General features: G+C 29.2%; 2 protein-coding genes across 2 annotated transcripts in view; one reads left to right on the forward strand and one right to left on the reverse strand.

Annotated features, from left to right (window-relative positions):
* The window catches only part of LOC129957598 (uncharacterized), a 29,736-nt gene extending 13,403 nt beyond the window's left edge, over positions 1 to 16,333 (reverse strand). Inside the window, exons 1-3 of the mRNA XM_056070018.1 lie at positions 16,317 to 16,333; positions 9,649 to 9,743; positions 5,338 to 5,464 (exon numbers count right to left, since the gene is read on the reverse strand). Coding sequence (XP_055925993.1) covers positions 5,338 to 5,464; positions 9,649 to 9,743 — 222 coding nt within the window. The 5' untranslated portion in view covers positions 16,317 to 16,333. The remainder of the gene's footprint in view (positions 1 to 5,337; positions 5,465 to 9,648; positions 9,744 to 16,316) is intronic.
* Positions 16,334 to 17,445: 1,112 nt separating this feature from the next.
* On the forward strand, positions 17,446 to 18,453 carry LOC129957278 (heat shock protein Hsp-12.2-like). The gene has a single exon (XM_056069538.1). The coding sequence runs from the start codon at positions 17,768 to 17,770 to the stop codon at positions 18,254 to 18,256; it is 489 nt and encodes a 162-aa protein (XP_055925513.1). The 5' UTR covers positions 17,446 to 17,767; the 3' UTR covers positions 18,257 to 18,453.
* Positions 18,454 to 19,155: the final 702 nt, after the last annotated feature.

Here is a 19,155-nt window from a genome sequence, read left to right on the forward strand (position 1 = left end):
ATTATGCACAATGATACTTTAATTATAAATAACATTGGAATTAGTGCTGAAAATCTATGTATTTTCATGTTTAAGAATTAATACTCAGACAAATACTAAAAATTAATATTTGCAAAGATACTTATTTTTCAATTCCTTTTATATAAAATACCAACAGCAACATATTTATATAATATATACGATTACTTAATGAATTTTTTGGTAAATGAAGCAGGTACTGAGAAGAATAAGATTAAGCTATGTAGAAGTCCTAAGGCAATATATGATAAATGTAATGACTTTTTTGAAACAGGTAACAGGTAATGAGAAGAACAAGATTAATAATACAGGAAATCTTAGCAATGAAAGTTCCAAGCTCTACCTAACTTCACCAATTTTCAAAACAAGATATTTTTATTTAATTAATCTTTACATAAATAGCTTTTTAAAGTAGTAAATATTATAACAAACTGAAATGAAAAATATTCATTTGCTAGTTATCTTCAAAAGAATTAGTTTCAGTATATCACTTATACTAGGTCATTTATTATCAAATTAGATAGCAAAATATGTGTTCGCAATTTTCTTTCAGAAAATGTTATGTCATATTTTCTTAACATTTTGCTTAAAATTAAATCAAATTTAAATTTTGAATCAAACTCTCTTATAGGACTCACAATTATATATTTTATTGCTTATAAATTTTTTATATGGGTATTAAATTAAAATGAACAAAAAATTATCTGTTTTTTGAAATCTAGAAAGACAAAGGGCTCCTCAAAACATTTATTGCCATAGAGCCCTAATTAATTTAGCTTTATACCAATCAAATGCAGAACAAAAGGGACCATAGAATCTATACTCTAAGAATAGTATTCTGAAAATAAAAAATAAATACTTGATTTTAATTTTGAAAAACTAGAATACACAACTCTCATTAAAAAATTAAAGAAAAAATTAAATACCTTAATAGAAATGAAAAAAAAAATCAGTTTGGAGAGGGACAAAGATATGTGCCCCTCCCCCAGACAGTTACTTATCTTGTCTATTTAATAATTAAATCCTGGTACAAGTTAACTTAAAATTACATTTTTCTTCATTGACAAGAAAAGAGTCCAATTTTTAGTAATTATTGTTTGTTAAATTCATAACCAAGAAGCAACACATTGAGTACTATATAGATTTAGAAAGGGATAACCCAAAATTTAGTTGAGCAAGCATTTCAGTGTCTGCATGAATAGACTCCGAGAAGCGTAGGAAAAAAAAAATTAGGAGAAAGAGATGAATGAGTTTAGTAAAGAATTGATGAGAGGATGAATTCAAGTGATTAAAAAATTATTAATTTTAAATACCCCAGATAAAATGAAATATATACAATATAATTTTTCAGATGCAGAGCCAAAAAGAAGATTAATTTGGCATTAATGTCAATTTATTTTTCCTACAGGTGAGCATACTTAGGAGAACAAATGAAACATGTCTGTTGACACAGTGACAGAAGAGGAAAGAGTCTGATTTAGGAAAGGGAATCTTGGTATCTTTGAAACTATGCTGCAGACATTAGAGATTTTTATCCTTTTGTTTGGGACATAAGAACTTAAAATGTCAGAATCTTTTTAGAGTGCATGTTAGAAATAATTAAATAAAAAAGTAGAATTTAAGTCAGGAAATAAGAGAAAAATTTAGAAGTAGTATGGTAATAAATATGGATAAATTTAAGATAAAAAATGGATAATTAGGATTTAAATTAAATTAAGAGATATCATTACATATTATATGTGCGAGTATGTATGTATTTGCATGGAGTAAAAATGATTCTTTAAAAACATTTGTTTCCTTAGAATTTCACTAAGTAAAAAATTCAGCAATATTTAATGTTTTTCCTGCAATATTTAAACATATTAGAGCAAAAAAACATTTTTTACAATTTAAAGTTACGATATGAATTTAGTTGCTATGAAAATATTATCTGAAAATTTAAAAAAAAAACAAAAAAACTTTAGAACCTTTACCCCTTGTGATAATTTCAGCAATACTTTTTGTTGTTACAATGAAATAAACATTTTTCACTGCTTCAATAAATATTCAATTGTATTGTTTTCTTCCCTTACGAAAAGTGCCACTTATTATTTGAACAATACACCCAAAAGAATAAGAAAGGAACAATACAGAACCTTGACAATTACATTTTTAATGGCCCTATGATACGGCTATCAATTTAGGTTAATAAAGTCAAGAGACCTGACATCATTACAAAGGTTCACATGTAATAAAAAGAATAGATGTCATCTCATTAATACACAACACCAAATAATATTCTTCTCAAGGTTGTAAGTCACTCTGAATGTTGAAAAAAAAAATACTAATTTCGTGCCAATAGAAAGCGTAATAAAACAACATGATTTAAATATTTAACACAATTTGATACTTTAAATATTGTTGAATCATAAACATTAACTTAAGCATAAGATATATCGATGTTCTTTATGAACTAGCCTTTTCCAAAAGCATTTGATTTTAATCAAATAAAAAATTATTCAGTTTGGTTTTAAAATATTACGAGTCAATAATGAGAGATAAAAAAAAATATTCATTATTTTTTAATTCCAAATTTATGGTTTAAATAATAATCTAAAATAGATTTAGAATTTTCATACAAATAGCAAAAATTATCTTTTTATAAGCTATGTTCTTCTCCCAAGTATATGACTTTAAATTTTCTTCATTCATTAAGTCTGGTTTTTGATTCTTTTGTCTTCTCTTTACACTGTATTTTCTTCCAATTATAAGATAGATAGATACAAGAACTTCTGCGCTCTTTCAAAGATTTTTTATTTGAATCAATTGAAAGCTTTTCCCAGTGGTAACCAATAAGCTTAAAACACTTTAAATCATTTCAATTATACTATGACGCTATGTAAACTCTCCCATATAATAGTGGACTCGTATTCTTTAATCCTTATCAATAAATTTTTTTTTTTCATAGCTCTAAATTTTTTTCTACAATGAATAATATTTGTCTATATGTAATGTCATCTGCTTTGAAGTCTTCAAAATCAGACTTCTATTAGAAAAAGATATTACGAGATAAATACATAACATTGCCCAATATTTAGTGGGATGGTTTCAAATCACCTCATCACCGATATACAATCTCTGCAACAGGGTGAAAAGGATCTACTATTTTCCCCTACAAAACAAATTAAGAATTAGCTTTCCTACAACATTTTGTAAAAATGATATAGGAAGATGTTCTACGAAGATATTCACTAAGTTGTTAAACGCCTTCAAAAATGTTCAATTCGCCAGATAAATTTTTTAATCATTCCATTCAAGGCATATTATATACTTTACAACCGACTCCAAATACAAACCAATATCTTAATATAACATGATTAGTCTAAAAAAATATTTTATTATAAGTTTCAAAAAAGGATAAACCATTCTGGATAATCATTAAATTCGAGAATATTTTATATTGAAAATTGAGAGTAACTGTTTTTTTGGTCAAAGTGTCACTTTAAAAATATTATAATTCATACATTACATATATGCATAAATAAATTTCAAGTCTCAAGATAAAAATTGATAATTCATTTACCTTTTCAGAATGCTTTTTCATTACTCTGATTTGGTGTATTTACTTTTATATAGGATAAATACCAAAAATAATTACCTTCCCATAGAATGATTTACCCACTCCACATTATTAAATGAAATGCAAAACAAAATTGATTGTTTTCATTAAAACATAGGTTGGTTGATTGGATATTCCAAATGTAAGCTTACGAAGAATTACTTTATATCTGATTATTATTATTATTAATATTTACTTAATATGATATACATTCAAAAGAGAATTTTCCTATTATATAATTTTGATATTTTCAAAATTTATTTACTTGCCTCCAAAGTGAAACTACAAATAAAAGAAATACAGATCAGTATATTTTTAATTCAAATGCATTAGCCATATATATTTTTTCTATGGTTGCTTGAATTCTTTCTATTAATGTCTTGCTAAAATATGAATTATAATTCGAAACATTTTGGCTACACAGAAATCTAAACTATTATAGCTGATATTAGATTGGTTAGTTAAATAAAATTTATTTCATGTTTTCAATGATAACAGGTCATTTAAGACTCTTAATTCTCTTGGAAACTTGACCCCATCAATTGAAAAAATGTTTATTTTATTCAATTGATAACAATTTTTTTAATGTACCTTGAATAAGTTAAATGCTAATTTAACTGCTTATTTTGACTTGTAATCTAATAATTATTGTACTCAAAATGGTTCAGACAAATGATTATTCCAAATACTTATTTAATTCAAATTGAAAATTTTTAATAAGATTTTTTATTATCCTTAATATAAATAACCTCACTCATTAAATTTATATCAATTTTCCATTTATTAATGGAATATTATTGATTTTATCACTTTAAATTAAATATTTAAATAAACCTATAACTTCATTTTAAATTTTAAAAAATTTTTTGTTACTTTAATATATTTCCAACTTACACTTTACTTTAAATTTAGGACATTTCAAAATTTTAACTTATTAATAAAATAAGTGAACTTTAACTTAAATGAATTTCAGATTCAAATTAACTAAGTTCTAATGCAAAAAGCAGATTTTTTTTCGTGAATTACCTTTTGCTCCAGATTAATTGATGTATTGCAAAAGAACACAATGAAAATTTTTGAGCTGCTTGAGAAATGATGAAGTACTATGTAGAAATTTAAACATATTAGCTTTGATCGATTATGTTTTAGATTTTAAAAAAATGATATATGTTAATACTAAGCAGCATGGATTCTTCAAATGTGAATATTTGCTCAATAAATGTATAAGATTTAATTGGTTGGGTTTAGTTTAATCAAATAAACATTTCATTTAAAAAAATCACACAAAAGGTTTATAGTATCAGTCAACAAAATTTTGAACTATAGTCAATTATAGCCAACTGATTTCCAAATAATTACTCCTCTATTAATAGGTGGTCATCTAATCCTCAACAAACCATGCACTAGATTTGTATGAAAAAGTATTTTACATGCAATTTATCCTCAAACTTGTAGCCCTTTAAAATCATAAAGTTCAGAATGTATCATAAGGAATCCATTGTTGTGCTAATAAAGATAAATTTTTCCAAATAATAAATAAAACTTTTATACAAGATTTGTTTGATATATAGTCTGAAATCATCCAGCTCATTTTCAGTTACTTGATATCATCAAAGTTAACAATTATATCAGAAAAAATAAAAAATAAAAAAGAATTCATCCAAAAAATTTTTAGAAAAATGATAAAGAGAGAATACATTCATATGACAAAATACACTTACAAAAAACCATCCACATTTCTTCATGAATTGTCTAGCTGGTAATAAGGACCATACTTTTTCCAAAAAGATGGGATTGTCTGGATTGATAGAGCGAAATTGTGCTTCGTTTTCATTACAAAGGATCTTCCTAAAATACAAATTCTAGTTAAATATATTAAAATCATTTTTCGATCTTAAATCCAAATGCCTTGAAAATAAAGTGATTTACCTGTGAATTTTTAACAAGGTTTCAATAACTGTGCGAGAAATTTTCGATTCATGTTCAATGATTAAAGTATCCAGATATTTACGAAGAGCTTGCTTATCAATCATTTTGATTTTTATATTCATAAAATGTTCAGTTTAAAAAAGTATTAATTCTCATTTCTTGATTTTACGAAAATTTAATGGGTGATTATACAATGCACAATATACTAGATTTATTTATTAGCTTTGTGATATATATACTCGAATTTTACTTCCTTTTTATCACAAAAAATCTTTCTTCGCTTAAGTTTCGGTTTCAAAACGCTTCTACAAATGAGATTTTTCTATTCACTTCATATCTTTTAGCTAAGATTTATTTCGACTCCAATCGTCAAACTCAATGAAATATTTTTCATTTAACATTCAACCAATGAAAAAAAATCTAGTCTTTCACACTACAAATTTTAAAGACGAGATTTCATCGTTTTTATTGCAATAACTGTAAAATAGTCATAATAAACTAAATTTGATAATCCATTTTTGAGCAGATTGAGAGTGTACGCTGCTTAAAGAGGAAACATTTTTAAATTAAGTACCACGCCACACCGCTGTAAAAAAGTTTACATACTCTATTTAATGTGTCCCAAGTCCACATACAATATGAAAATATAGGAATCTCGAATTTCATAGCCTTGGGAATATAGGAATCTCATATCTTCCAGCCTTAAAATTATAATCTTATCACCAGACCACATCGGCTCTTAGAATTTAATCAATCAGCTTCTTCTTATAATAAAATAATAATTATGAAAGAAACATTTTAATGTTTTTAATTAAAAATAACTCGTATTAGAGCTTTCTTTTTTCAATAAATTATACAGCCAATTCAACTAATTACAATCGTTTAAGTCAGAATTTGGCTATTATTTTATCATGTATATGACTTCTCCGTTGGAAATCGAATTATTTTTCCAACCTCTTGATTTGTTTTTAATATTTTATTAAAACAGCAATTGAAATCTTGCAATTAATTGATTTTTTATTATTAATTATTAGTAATTATTTAATGTTTTTTTTGCATCAAGTCTAGTGAATACTTCAGAGCATTAAATGTTGATCCCCAAAGGAGATATAGTGAGAGGTTCTTTTTACAAGACCAAGGATTCTCTAATCTGTTGATGATCGAATTCTTCAATACATGTTAGCAACCGATGAAAAATTAGGGTCCAGAATTTCTTGCGGAAGTATATTTTTATCTCAGTGAAGTAGAATCTTTTTGCTGAAGGAGAAAAAAAAAAAAAAAAAGGAAAATATAAAGCACATCAAGTTTAAAATTATATTCTAAATGGAAAAGTCGACACAGACCTGTTATTACAGTCCTAAAACGACTAGGAATATGCGAAAAGTAAAGGTTCCTCCTCATGTAACCTCGGAATTGAGAAGTGAAGGTAATTATAGAAAATAGGGGATTTTCATGAACATGAATGGTTTGATTAAAATTTTGTTTGTATAATGTTTATTACAATGTAAATATTTTTTTATGACAACAGGTTTTCTTTTGAGAGTCGAGTGGTTAATAGTTTTTCTTCTTCCCCTTTGAAAAAGGAAAAAAAAAAAAAAAAAAAGGCTTTTAAGTTGTGAAAAAGAGCGATAATGAATAATTATAGCAAACTTTCTATAAAACGAGGTTTTTATTTCGAATAAAATTGGAAGCTATAATAATAAGAATATCAAATTTCATATTTTTAAAGTAAATTTAAGCCATAACATTAAAAAAACTCCATTTTAAATTTTCATTAACATCTTCAAACAGAATGCTGATTCCCATTTAAAAAGCATAATACTTCAGTCGGTCTTGAGCCCAGAAATACATGGGCAGGAAAAAAAAATTCTAACGGCAAGAAGAAGTTATGCTAGATAAATGAAATTTTGTAGGCGTGTTTATGCATCTAAAAATGACGTCTATTGACATTTTGCAATAGACGCTAGTAGCGCCACTATGAAATGCAAATGAGGTTTGTTTTAAATACGTGCTGCAAAATTTTTCACCATTATTTATCGTTGAAAACTGACGTAGTGATTTAATGTTATTCAAGGATACCTTAAGAAGCCATTATCAACAATTCGCCGAGTTCGATCGAGGTCGTGTAGTAGAACTGTGAAAAGAGGAGTTTTCAATTTCGCGATTTTGCAGAAAGACTTCGCAGAAATGCATTTACTCCGCATGATTGTTGGCAGAATTGGTCAAGGAAGATACTGCCTCAAGAAGGTGGGATTCCTGGCGGTCACATTACTGAGAGACTTCCGAAAATATTATAGTTACAAAATTTTCTTTAATGTCTTTTTAATGATAACAATTTAACAATCGTTCGAATTTATTTTTGCAATATGGCAATTTTTTTTCCTAATTTCCAAAAATACATTACATTGTTGCAAAAGAAGATGGTTTTGTTTCATATCTGTATAATTTACAAGACGGATAAAAAGAAATTGAAGTTACAATATTATGAAATTTCAAAGACAGATGACCAGACATTTACATTTTTAATAATGCTATGATGTCATTGGATCGATGTCCATTAGAAAGGTTCTTGTACGTATAAAGCGAAGTAAATGCAAGACAAATAACATGGCTTTAATATCTGATAACTTGCCAGATTCATGAACTTTAAATTACGTGTATACGAATTAAATAAATTTTAGTAGTTAATTTAAGTAAGTAATTAAAATATATAAATTTATTTAAATGATGTTTAAAAAGAAAAACGCGTTCATATCTTTGTTTTTAATTTAATATATTAATAAATTATAATTCAGTATATTAATAAATATAATTGTATATTAATAAATTATAATTCACGTATTAAAAGAAAATAAGTTTATTTTTCCATACAAAAATGAATATTATAATAATTGAAACCATCTTTAAATTGTTAATTTAACTTAAGTAATTCTGAATATTTAAAAAAAAAAACAAAAAAAAAACGCATTCATATTTATGATTATTTTGCTTCCAAAAATTAGATTATAATCTAAGAATAGGGGGAATTAATATTTATTTTCGCATTAAAAAATTAAAAAAAGACATTAATTAAACCTTTTTGTATATTATTAAATAAATTCGAGATAATTTAAAAAGAAAACAAATGGAAGAAAAAAAGCAAAAAGATACTAGCCCAGGACCGAACTCGGGTCTCGACAACGGCGGCACTTTAATAATATATATGCTATCCTGAAAGTTTGAGGGCCATTTTCTCGAAATTGGCTGGCTATAGCACGTTAATATTTTCATGATTGAACCTTTGAAATATATACTACTATTTTACTAATTCATATTTTGAACTAAATTTTCAATTTCATGTTGTTCCCTTGTAAGTTTTCAGTATAGTATTCAAATTATGAAGGAAATCTATTCAGAAGAAATCGAAATGTTTGTGAGAGTATAAGTGAACTTGATAATTATAAAATAAAGAGATAAATAAAATTTGGCACACTGGTTAGTTATAAAAAAATGTAGACTCTTGTTAAATTATGAATCAAATTTATCAAAATTTGAACAATCTATCAAAGTACTAACTGAGGGTCGCATTCTTGTAAACGCAGTAACTTGAACAAATTCAATTTGTTTCGCGATCTTGTTGGATAGGCTAAAAATTTCCAACGTTTACTATAAAATAAGTCATGAGGTACTTCAAAATGGGACGTTAGTTTACTAAACTAGGGATGACGAATATTTTACGAGCGGTTATTACGTAACCAATATCAAAAAGTCGCAAATACAAGTGATCAATACTTTTCAAAGAGGGGTGTGATTCAAATCCTTGATGCGATCTTACTGGTGATATTTCGATTACAGGTTTTGGATCACGATAGAAACCAACAATCGATACGATATCACTGAAATTTACCGGAGCGGTGACTTCACTGGAAAGTAACAATCGATACGATCTGTCCAATGGAAGCCCTCGAACATAACAGAAAAGGAGAAATCTGTGAACGGATTAAAAAGTGAACGGACCAGTTATTGGAATCATCATATCACTGAATTGCATATCACTGAAATTTATCGGAGCGGTGACTTCACACGAAAGTGTGAAGTCGCCGCTCCACTTCAACCGGTCTTACTGGTATTCGTACGTGTTGATGCACTGTTCCATACAAATCGTTCTTAATTGCTTGTGATTTGACTTTGCATATATTCCATTTACTGCTGGCGCCATCTAGAATATAGAACTAAAGTAAACAATTTAAAGAAATGACATTTATATTTATTTCAAATTTTTCAGAAAATGGTTTACTCCAATACAGAAATTAAATAAATAGTTTTGAAAAAAAATCAAATTTAAGAAGTAAGCTGAAATAGATAAATGAATTCAATCACACGTTACTTAAATTAGTAAATTAAGTATTAATTACAATTAATAAATTTGATATTTAATATTAAATAATAATTTTAAATTAATAATATGATTGAAATAACAGATATTTGGAACAAATGTTTAAAAATAACAACAGCAAAATTATTTGTTATTCAAAAAATCGTGGATTATGCATCTCTAAACTAAACTCACAATCCTATGCAGATCGAATTTATCCCTATTGCATCAATAGAAGCCTTCTCACAGAGTTTCTCTAACATTCTTATTGACATAATGCAGAAGTTCGGAGGAAAGATACTGACACAGGTCACGTCCTTATCGACATTTTGTTCAAAATTTCGATATTCATTTTAAAATAGCTCTTGAATTGTTTTAATGCTGAACATAAAAACATTTAAACCAAATCAAACTTAAACTTTTCAAACAACTAAATTTCTCTTCCATTAATCAACTAAAATTACAAACTCATTAAATCATTTCATTACTTTAATGTAATATTAAACTTTTGAAATCTTTTATAATAAATGACAAGCATTGATTTGAATAAAAAGAAACAGAAGTGGTTTCCACAAAATTTTCTCGCATACTCTCTGATAAATATGTCATTCCAGAGAATGACTTGCATGGCCTACAATAGTTACAAAATATTAACTTTTGCCGTGAGTTTAGCAATTTTAGCGAATCTTTCGTATCATCTTTGGAGAGTTGACTGGCGATTCATCCCTGGCATGCGCTAATAGTATATGGAAATCGAATCTATACTTAAAACTTGTTTTTTTGAACACATTGAAATAGAGATTTGACTCAAAATTGCACTTATAGTCTCAAAATCTCATACCAAATATGATTTAGTTAAGTCATTAAGCTTTTAAATATTTAAATTTACATGTATATGGAACCACAAACCAACAAACAGTCAACCAGTTGCTGGATATGGCTCACAATTTGACAAAAGTATACACTATAGATGTTAACTCTGTGTAACGAATTTCATCTATCTAGCTCTTGAAGCGGTATGAGACGCGCGAGGATAGAACCTGGGACCTTGTGGTTAGAAGTTCAGTAACTAAACCATTTTACCAAAACGATCGTTCGGGTAGAAGAGTTGTTAACTGGATTATATGCTCTTCACCACAGTACTCTCCCTCCAGTGAGTCGGAGGCGAGGCGAGGCGAGACGAACGATATGGCTGTTGAGTGGTGATGTATTGAGTAGCTGTGTTTTAATGGGCCTGTACCCAGTTTGAATAAGCGTTAAGCACCCACACACGCTCGCCAAGCGTTATGGCGAGCGTGTGTGGGTGCTGATGCGCCAAATGTATCTGACAGCTTTGGGTTGCTGCGTCACGTGAGTCTGACGACTTTGGGTTTTGCTGCGTTAAGTGAATTTGACGACTTTGGTTGAGGGTAGATGGCGCCACAACAGCTGTAAGAAGGTTGAAGATTCATTGTCCGAGATCACCAATGAAGCGATAAGTGAATGAGCGAAGGATAGAACCTGGGACCTTGTGGTTAGCAGTCCAGTAACTATACCATTTTACCAAAACGATCGTTCGAGTAGAAGAGTTGTTAACTGGATTATATGTTATTCACCACACTCTTTATTTTGTAATTATCGTGTAAAGTTATATTCGAACAGCCGGATAAGCAGTCCCCTCTGAAAGGATTTTGATCAAAAATTGAGAGAAATCGAATTTGGTGTAAAGACAATATACCAAATTCATCTTTATTTATTTATTTTCTTTTTAACTGAGAAACGTATAAAAAGTGAAGATTCGTCAAAATATCGAGTTCGCATTTTCAGACGATTAGTACTCAACTTACTCTATTCTACGAATACGAGAAAGTAAAAACTGGAGAGTTTTCCATTTACAAAATTTAATAAACACCTGTTCTAAAAATAGTTATATTTTTTCTCTATCCAGACTTGCTATGTCCCATTGCGAGTCTATGCTAACTGGAGGACTTTTTGTCCTTGAAATCATATTTAAAACACTTAAGATTAATATTTAGAGCAGATCCTTGTTGAAATCGATTTTCGAATTTGGACATCTATCTTTCACAATTGCAAAACCGAGACTATTATCAAGCCAATGTACCTCCAGTTTTTCAAAAGCCAAGATGTGTCGAATGGTAACGTCAGCATTTAAATGAAACAATTTGTTGTTGCAGAGACAAAAGCTTCTGCTACATCGTGTTTTGAAAGTTGGGTCGAATTAACCTTGAACAAAGTTTCGATTTCGTTTAGGCAGTGTAGGGTTGTAATGAGATGCGATACCAATTGTTCTAATCTAACAACATGTATTTCAGCGATAAAGAAACTGGTGGTTGATTTACCTATCTAGCTACATTCAATGTCTGCTACTTTACATTAGGGATAAATAAACACATTTAAGAAGATTCAACGAGGTATCAGCGCCATCTCTCGGAAGTAATCGCGTAACAAATAGGACATCGATCAATGTTAGAAAACTGTCATTGCACAATTTTGCCAAAAGCGAGAGGACTGCATTAACAATTTGCGGGTTAAGGCGTGGAGGGTTTCATTCAAACACAATCAATTTCTTTTATTTTTTTACCTTTCCATTTTAGTTATGAAATATATATGTAATGATATTTTAATTCTAATTTCAATTTAATTAATTTCCTGGATTTTATCTTAATTTAGCCCTTTCTAACTTCATTCTAAAATATTCTCTTATTTTGTGATCCAATTCCACTTTCGGTTTAATTAAATCCTTTGTAAAAATAATGCGCCGTCAGTACTACGTATTAAATGAAAGTGATACTTTTACCCTTCAAAAGGTGTCAAAGGTCACACGTGTATTGAATTGGTGCCTGGCCAGAAATCTAATGTTATATAAGGCTACTGATCATCTGTGTGGCCCTTTTTTCCCTTTCCTTACTTCTGTGTGTGCCGCGCTGCGTTTTCTTGTATATAATCATGCCTGCCACTCGGAATAGAATAAAACGAAATTAAAAATACCAAGTCTCTTCACTGTTTCGAACCTGCATTCTACTTCAATCAAAATATGTTACATAATATTCAGTCGACAGGATTAAAAATCTATCCTGTCTATATATATATATATATATATATATATATATATATATATATATATATATATATATATATATATATATATAATGATATTGTTTTTCTTTTTCCCACTTCCGTAAAGAGTTCTGCTTTTCAAAGATACACTACTTACCGCTTAATGTCATCACTACAGGACTTAGGATTTTCGAGAATATTTACCGATTGATTACAATAACTGAATTAGGTAAAACTAATATTTTCATCAAATTAAGGGAAAAAATATAAATTCTTACCACGGGGCTTTCAATTTTTTTTTATTTCAAAAATAATTAAAATTAATAATTGTTGCTTAACGATGAATAAATAATTTTCATTCCTTTATTAATAGTTCACTCATATATTGTTCGTCCTCAGAACGTTTTTTTACTTTGCCACCTTATGTCTTAAAATCCCATTTTTAGAATCATGTTTGTCTGTGAACCCGATGACTTAAAAATGCTTTAAGCTAGACGGATGAACTTTGGTATGTGATTTACTCAAACCTCATAGATTTCGGTTTAATTAATGAAATCCATTCAGAGGAAGTCTTTCTTTCCGGCCGACCGAATATAATTAAATAGCTATAAAATGTTGAGTGCTATATCAATAAAATTTGGTATATAGATTTGATATTTAAAGTATAGAAATATATCAAATTTAAAACCAAATCATCAAGAGGTTGACCGTCTGTCAGTCTGTACATTATACAGAGTGTTAACGCGATAACTCAAAAAACAAAAATTTAAATATCTGAAATTTGATATGTGATTTTGCATCTGCAATTGTTTTTCTGTCACATTTTGGATTTAATCGGTCAGGGAAAAAAAGCACAAAAAATAATTTTTCAGTTATTGATTATTTGTCTTTTAAATCCATACTAGAGATTTATCACCAAAATAATCATGAAAAAAAATTGCACTAATAAGCTGGTTCGTAATTATTGTTCACCAATGACAACCGGTTATTAATACACAAATGCTCTTATTAGAGAATATGCGAGAAAGTTCCGAAGAGACCTCTAAAATTTGTTGAATGATGCTGCAGGTCGCGTATCAAAATTTCGGTTGTTGTTGAAAAATTTTTTACAACACATTTTTTTGCACATTTGTCTCCGTCAGAATCGTCAATGCTTACTGCTTAGTCTTGCTCACAAAAAGCTCAGAATTTTTAAATTTTTTTAAAAAAGACGGAAATGCTCCACTGTGTATGTTCCCCTCGCTTTACATAAACTGTCATACCTGTTAAGAATTTCAATTGAGTCATTAACGCACAAATCTATTTTTAAAAATCTATTTTGCTTTCTTTATTCAGTCGAAAGGTGGCAGCGAATTACAGCTATTCAGGATTAATTTCATATTTTAACCCTTTAAAGGGCCATTTTTTTCTAGTCATATGTTAAAAAATAGCTTGAAATTAGAATAAGGAAAGGGATTCATTTAATTTATTAGATAAATTTAAATTAAGTAATTAATTTGGTTAATTAATAATTAAGTAACAAATCAAGACACATCATTTTGTGTGAGATAAAGAACTGAAGCATCTAAGTTTCTCTCTTTCTAAAAATGTTTGTCAGAACAGCCAACTTACATAATTTCATACAAAGATTGATAAATTTGGTGGGAAGCATACTTCCCACGGCCCTAGAAAGGGTTAAGCCAATCAAGATCGTTCTAATACAAATAAAAATATAAACTCCATCCTAGAAAGAATGACTGCCATATGTTTCGTTACAAGCTGAGCGAGAAATTTCAAGAATGTCTATCTTTAACATTGATTGTCAATAATGGATCTGTCCATTCTTTACTTCAAAATAGATAACATTAAATGATACAGTGATCGAACAAAACGAGTATTTTTATACACGTTGGTCTGGTGCCAGAGGAATTCGATAATGTAAAGCGAATAACACATAAAGCGGCTTCCGCTTATATTACTGAGACAAAATAAGAAAACTATAATCTTATTGCAATATATATAACAATTTTAAAATGAATAAAGTATGTTGTTCTCGCGAGTTCGCAGATTGCACAGACTAAGTCTATGGCAAAGGATACCGACGTGCTCTGATTGGTTTAAGCCTTTTGGCAATGTTTTGCCAAAAACATGCCATACCGAAATATATTTTTACAAAAATAAATAAAATTTGTGGATTTATCCCCCCCCCTATTTTTTTACGGCTTACATGTAATATTAATCTGGAACACATATACAGCGAAAAAGATCAAATCCTGAAACCTAAATTCAAGAAATATAAAAATTACAATTTATTAAAAATAATTTTTGTATGTGTTTCTTCTTAATATTATTTTGATATAACTAAAAAAAATTAGCTACGAAATCACATATTCCGTTAAAGCTTACATATTTATACGTTTTGGGCTTTAAGTAATCATCTTCCCATATGTAGTGGATGGGAAAGTAACAAATGTTCAGCAACAAGTTTCAATGACTGCATTAATTATCTAATAAAGGTACGAAAATCATAGAAAAATAAGAATTATTTAATTGCTGCATCATATGTTGAGTAATTACTTTCATATAGTTTCTATACTTCTGTGCATAAACAACATTAGTTACTTGCATTGCTAGTATTATTAGGAATATGTATTATTATTATTACTAATTAGTATTAGTAGTATTACTAGTAATATTTAGAGAAAACAATTATATTAATAAAAATTAGATCGTGTTGATATTCACTCGTATCTTTCATAAAACTAATGAAAGGTACAAGGTTTCAGCAAAATAAGCGGAAGCTACACTATTATGAGTGCAAAACATTGCCAAAAGGATGCCAAGGCTTAAACCAATCAGAGCACGTCGGTATCCTTTGCCATAGACTTAGTCTGTACAATCTGCGAACTCGCGTTGTTTCTCTTCCAAAACATGTTATGAACTTTATTTGAATAAATATTAAGAAATACATAGTTTAAAATTGATATATGGCATCTATCAATGTCAATTCGCATTATTTTCTAGTTTTCGCAAATTTATGATTTCAGTAATAATATGCGTTTTTAATTAAAAAGCCGCTCTCTAACAAGATACAATATTTAAAAATTATAGGTATATCAATAGAAATCTGAAGCACAAAGTTAACACTTATCAAATTTATATCCAGTCTGACTGCCATTGTGCAAGACGCATCATTTTCACAATCTTATTGAATTATGATTATTATGAAAGTCGCATAGTAAAAAAACTTACTCATTAATTTTTACGCACCTACAACTATTTATGAAATTTCTAAACTCTAAAAGGAATCCTTATATTCACATATGTATAATAATGCCTCTCATTACTTTTCAGAATTCAAAGTGTTAAATGAATACTTACCTGCTTAACGTCGGAAGATGACTCGTATTGTGTAACTGCACTCCTATACAAACGGATTGCTTGCTTTGGAACTTCCTCGATTCACTTGTAAAACGAAATATTTTTCAACTCAAATATTCGATGTTTGAAATTGTAAACTTGTATGTCGGAACTGTGTTACATGATACTATAAACAATCAAAATTTCAATATTGGAAGGTGATTGTATCATACAGTGCCAGAATCAGAGAAATAAATGGACTCTACAACGATTTCTTCTTTAACATCTAATTTGCTCTGGTGCGACACAATGTCAACCAAAAAATTTATTGAATCAATTTGTTATTACAATGCTATGCTGGGATTACACTCAGTTATAAAACGGGAAATAGGCAGAGAGACAGGCTAAAAAATGCTGTTCGGTCGATAAATGTCCCGATGGGGCAACAACATGCCGCTGTATTCCCCCCCCCCCTTAATTTGCATGCGTTTGTAGAATTTGGCGGTCGATTGTATTTTGGTATTTTTGACGCGAAAAAATTGATTACTTATTGTAGATTAATTCTGACATTTTTTGTTCTTTGTTCTTTCTGCTGCGAGGTTGTGTTTTCTTTTCTTTTTTATTTTATTTACCATTTTTTTTTTGTAGTCTTCCAAATTTAGGTATATTTACCTTTTTTTTTAAAACTTTACCATGTTTTTATGTGTAAATATTCATCATTTTAATAAGATACGCTGTGGAAAGAAATATTCAAGAACGCCAGAACGACAATTTATAGCCAAGCATGGAATCTATCTTATGAAATTGAGGCAAACATAAATCAGTCCCTTTCTACGCATGCGCTGCCACCTGGTCGTCTAAAGGTGGGTTCACACTAGGCTAAATGTTACGCGCAATTGTTGACTCTCTGCTGTTGTCCCTGTATTGTCCCCGTGTGAACAGTTGAGACAACGTTGATGGGACAATAGCTAATAGTTGTCCCGACGGGACAACCATTTGCCATTGCCCCGTAGCAGTCACGTGATTTTCCTGAAGTAGGCGTGACTTTCTATTGCGCGCAATATTTGGCTTCGTGTGAACCCACCTTTATAACTAGTCAAGTGTAAACCCGGCATGACAGTTAAATTGTTCTGTTGCAACACGATTTGAACCAAAAAATTTATTAAATCAATATATTATTACAACTAATTTTAATGCATATCTAAACTGATGATAAACACTGATTTAAATGAATAAATAAACTGTTTTCCATTGCATATAAGTGGAACAACAGAAGAAAAAACTCGAATGAAAAATACAAATTATTGAAGTTTCGAGGAAACTTCTCAACTTCTATCGAACTCTAACCTATTAGGAGAATAAGGAAATTATATAAATCGACGTGTTCTTCATTTTCTCAGATTTGATTTTTTTGTCACCTGATCCATTGTTTTTGCTGTTGTAATTCTTTACTGGAATCGATACATTTGACAATGCCTTTGGAGTCATCTTCGTTTAATTGTGCATGTCATAAGCGAGTTCAATCAATCGACGACATTTTTGTACCTTTATATTCTGAACCACCTGTGGATGACATTGTCCCTACAGCTGCTATGCCTAGGCTATCGTTGCGATATTCAAATGGATATGTTAGTTTGTCAGAGCCAGATCGTGGGCAATTCAAGATTATGTTAAGCGTCGCCCAATTCATGCCGGATGAAATTAAAGTGAAAACTATCGCCAACAATGTTGTCATTCACGCCAAACATAAAGAGAAAGTTGACGAACACGGGTTTGTGTCCCGAGAATTCACCAAACGTTATATATTACCAGAAGGTGTTAAGCCTGATACTGTCAAGTCGACCTTCAGCAAGAATGGTATCTTGACCATAACAGCCCCCAAGAACATTATCCAACTTCCCAACCGTAATGAGAGGATTGTGCCAATAGAAGTAAAGAAGCCAATTACCAAAGGTAAATAAACCTATTGGATGCAACCGTAGATCCGAATGAAGTTTAAAAACTTGCAGTTCAGTATATGCAATTCGGTTTTACATGTATCGCATTTGTTAAGTTTCTATATTCTCTGATAAAACATTGGTTGTTTTTATTCTAACAAAACAGATATGATTGAATGTTATCTGGTATTAATCTGTAAAAAATAAAAATTTTGCAAAGATTTCGGCTATTTATTTCATCTATTATCTCTTTCTGCTATGTTAATACGAACTTGGCTTTCATTTTATTATTTCGTATCATAAATGCAATATTTTCAAGATGATTTGTAAATCTTGTATAGGGTTTGATATAAGATTTGTAAATCTTGTATAGGGTTTGATATAAGATTTGTAAATCTTGTATAGGGTTTGATATAAGATTTGTAAATCTTGTATAGGGTTTGATATAAGATTTGTAAATCTTGTATAGGGTTTGATATAAGATTTGTAAATCTTGTATAGGGTTTGATATAAGATTTGTAAATCTGGTATAGGGTTTGATATAAGATTTGTAAATCTGGTATAGGGTTTGATATAAGATTTGTAAATCTGGTATAGGGTTTGATATAAGATTTGTAAATCTGGTATAGGGTTTGATATAAGATTTGTAAATCTGGTATAGGGTTTGATATAAGATTTGTAAATCTCGTATAGGGTTTGATATAAGATTTGTAAATCTCGTATAGGGTTTGATATAAGATTTGTAAATCTCGTATAGGGTTTGATATAAGATTGAGGAACCTTGCATGCAAGGTATTGTATCAGATAAAAAAAAAAATGTTCGTATAAAATTCTGAATCTAAAGGCTTTCATACACTTAGCACTAATACTTTCTAAATTAAAAGATGGGAATTTGTAGGAATGATTTTTTTTTATATATTGAT

Source organism: Argiope bruennichi, chromosome 11, assembly GCF_947563725.1.
Source record: "Argiope bruennichi chromosome 11, qqArgBrue1.1, whole genome shotgun sequence".
Taxonomy (NCBI): Eukaryota; Metazoa; Arthropoda; class Arachnida; order Araneae; family Araneidae; genus Argiope; species Argiope bruennichi.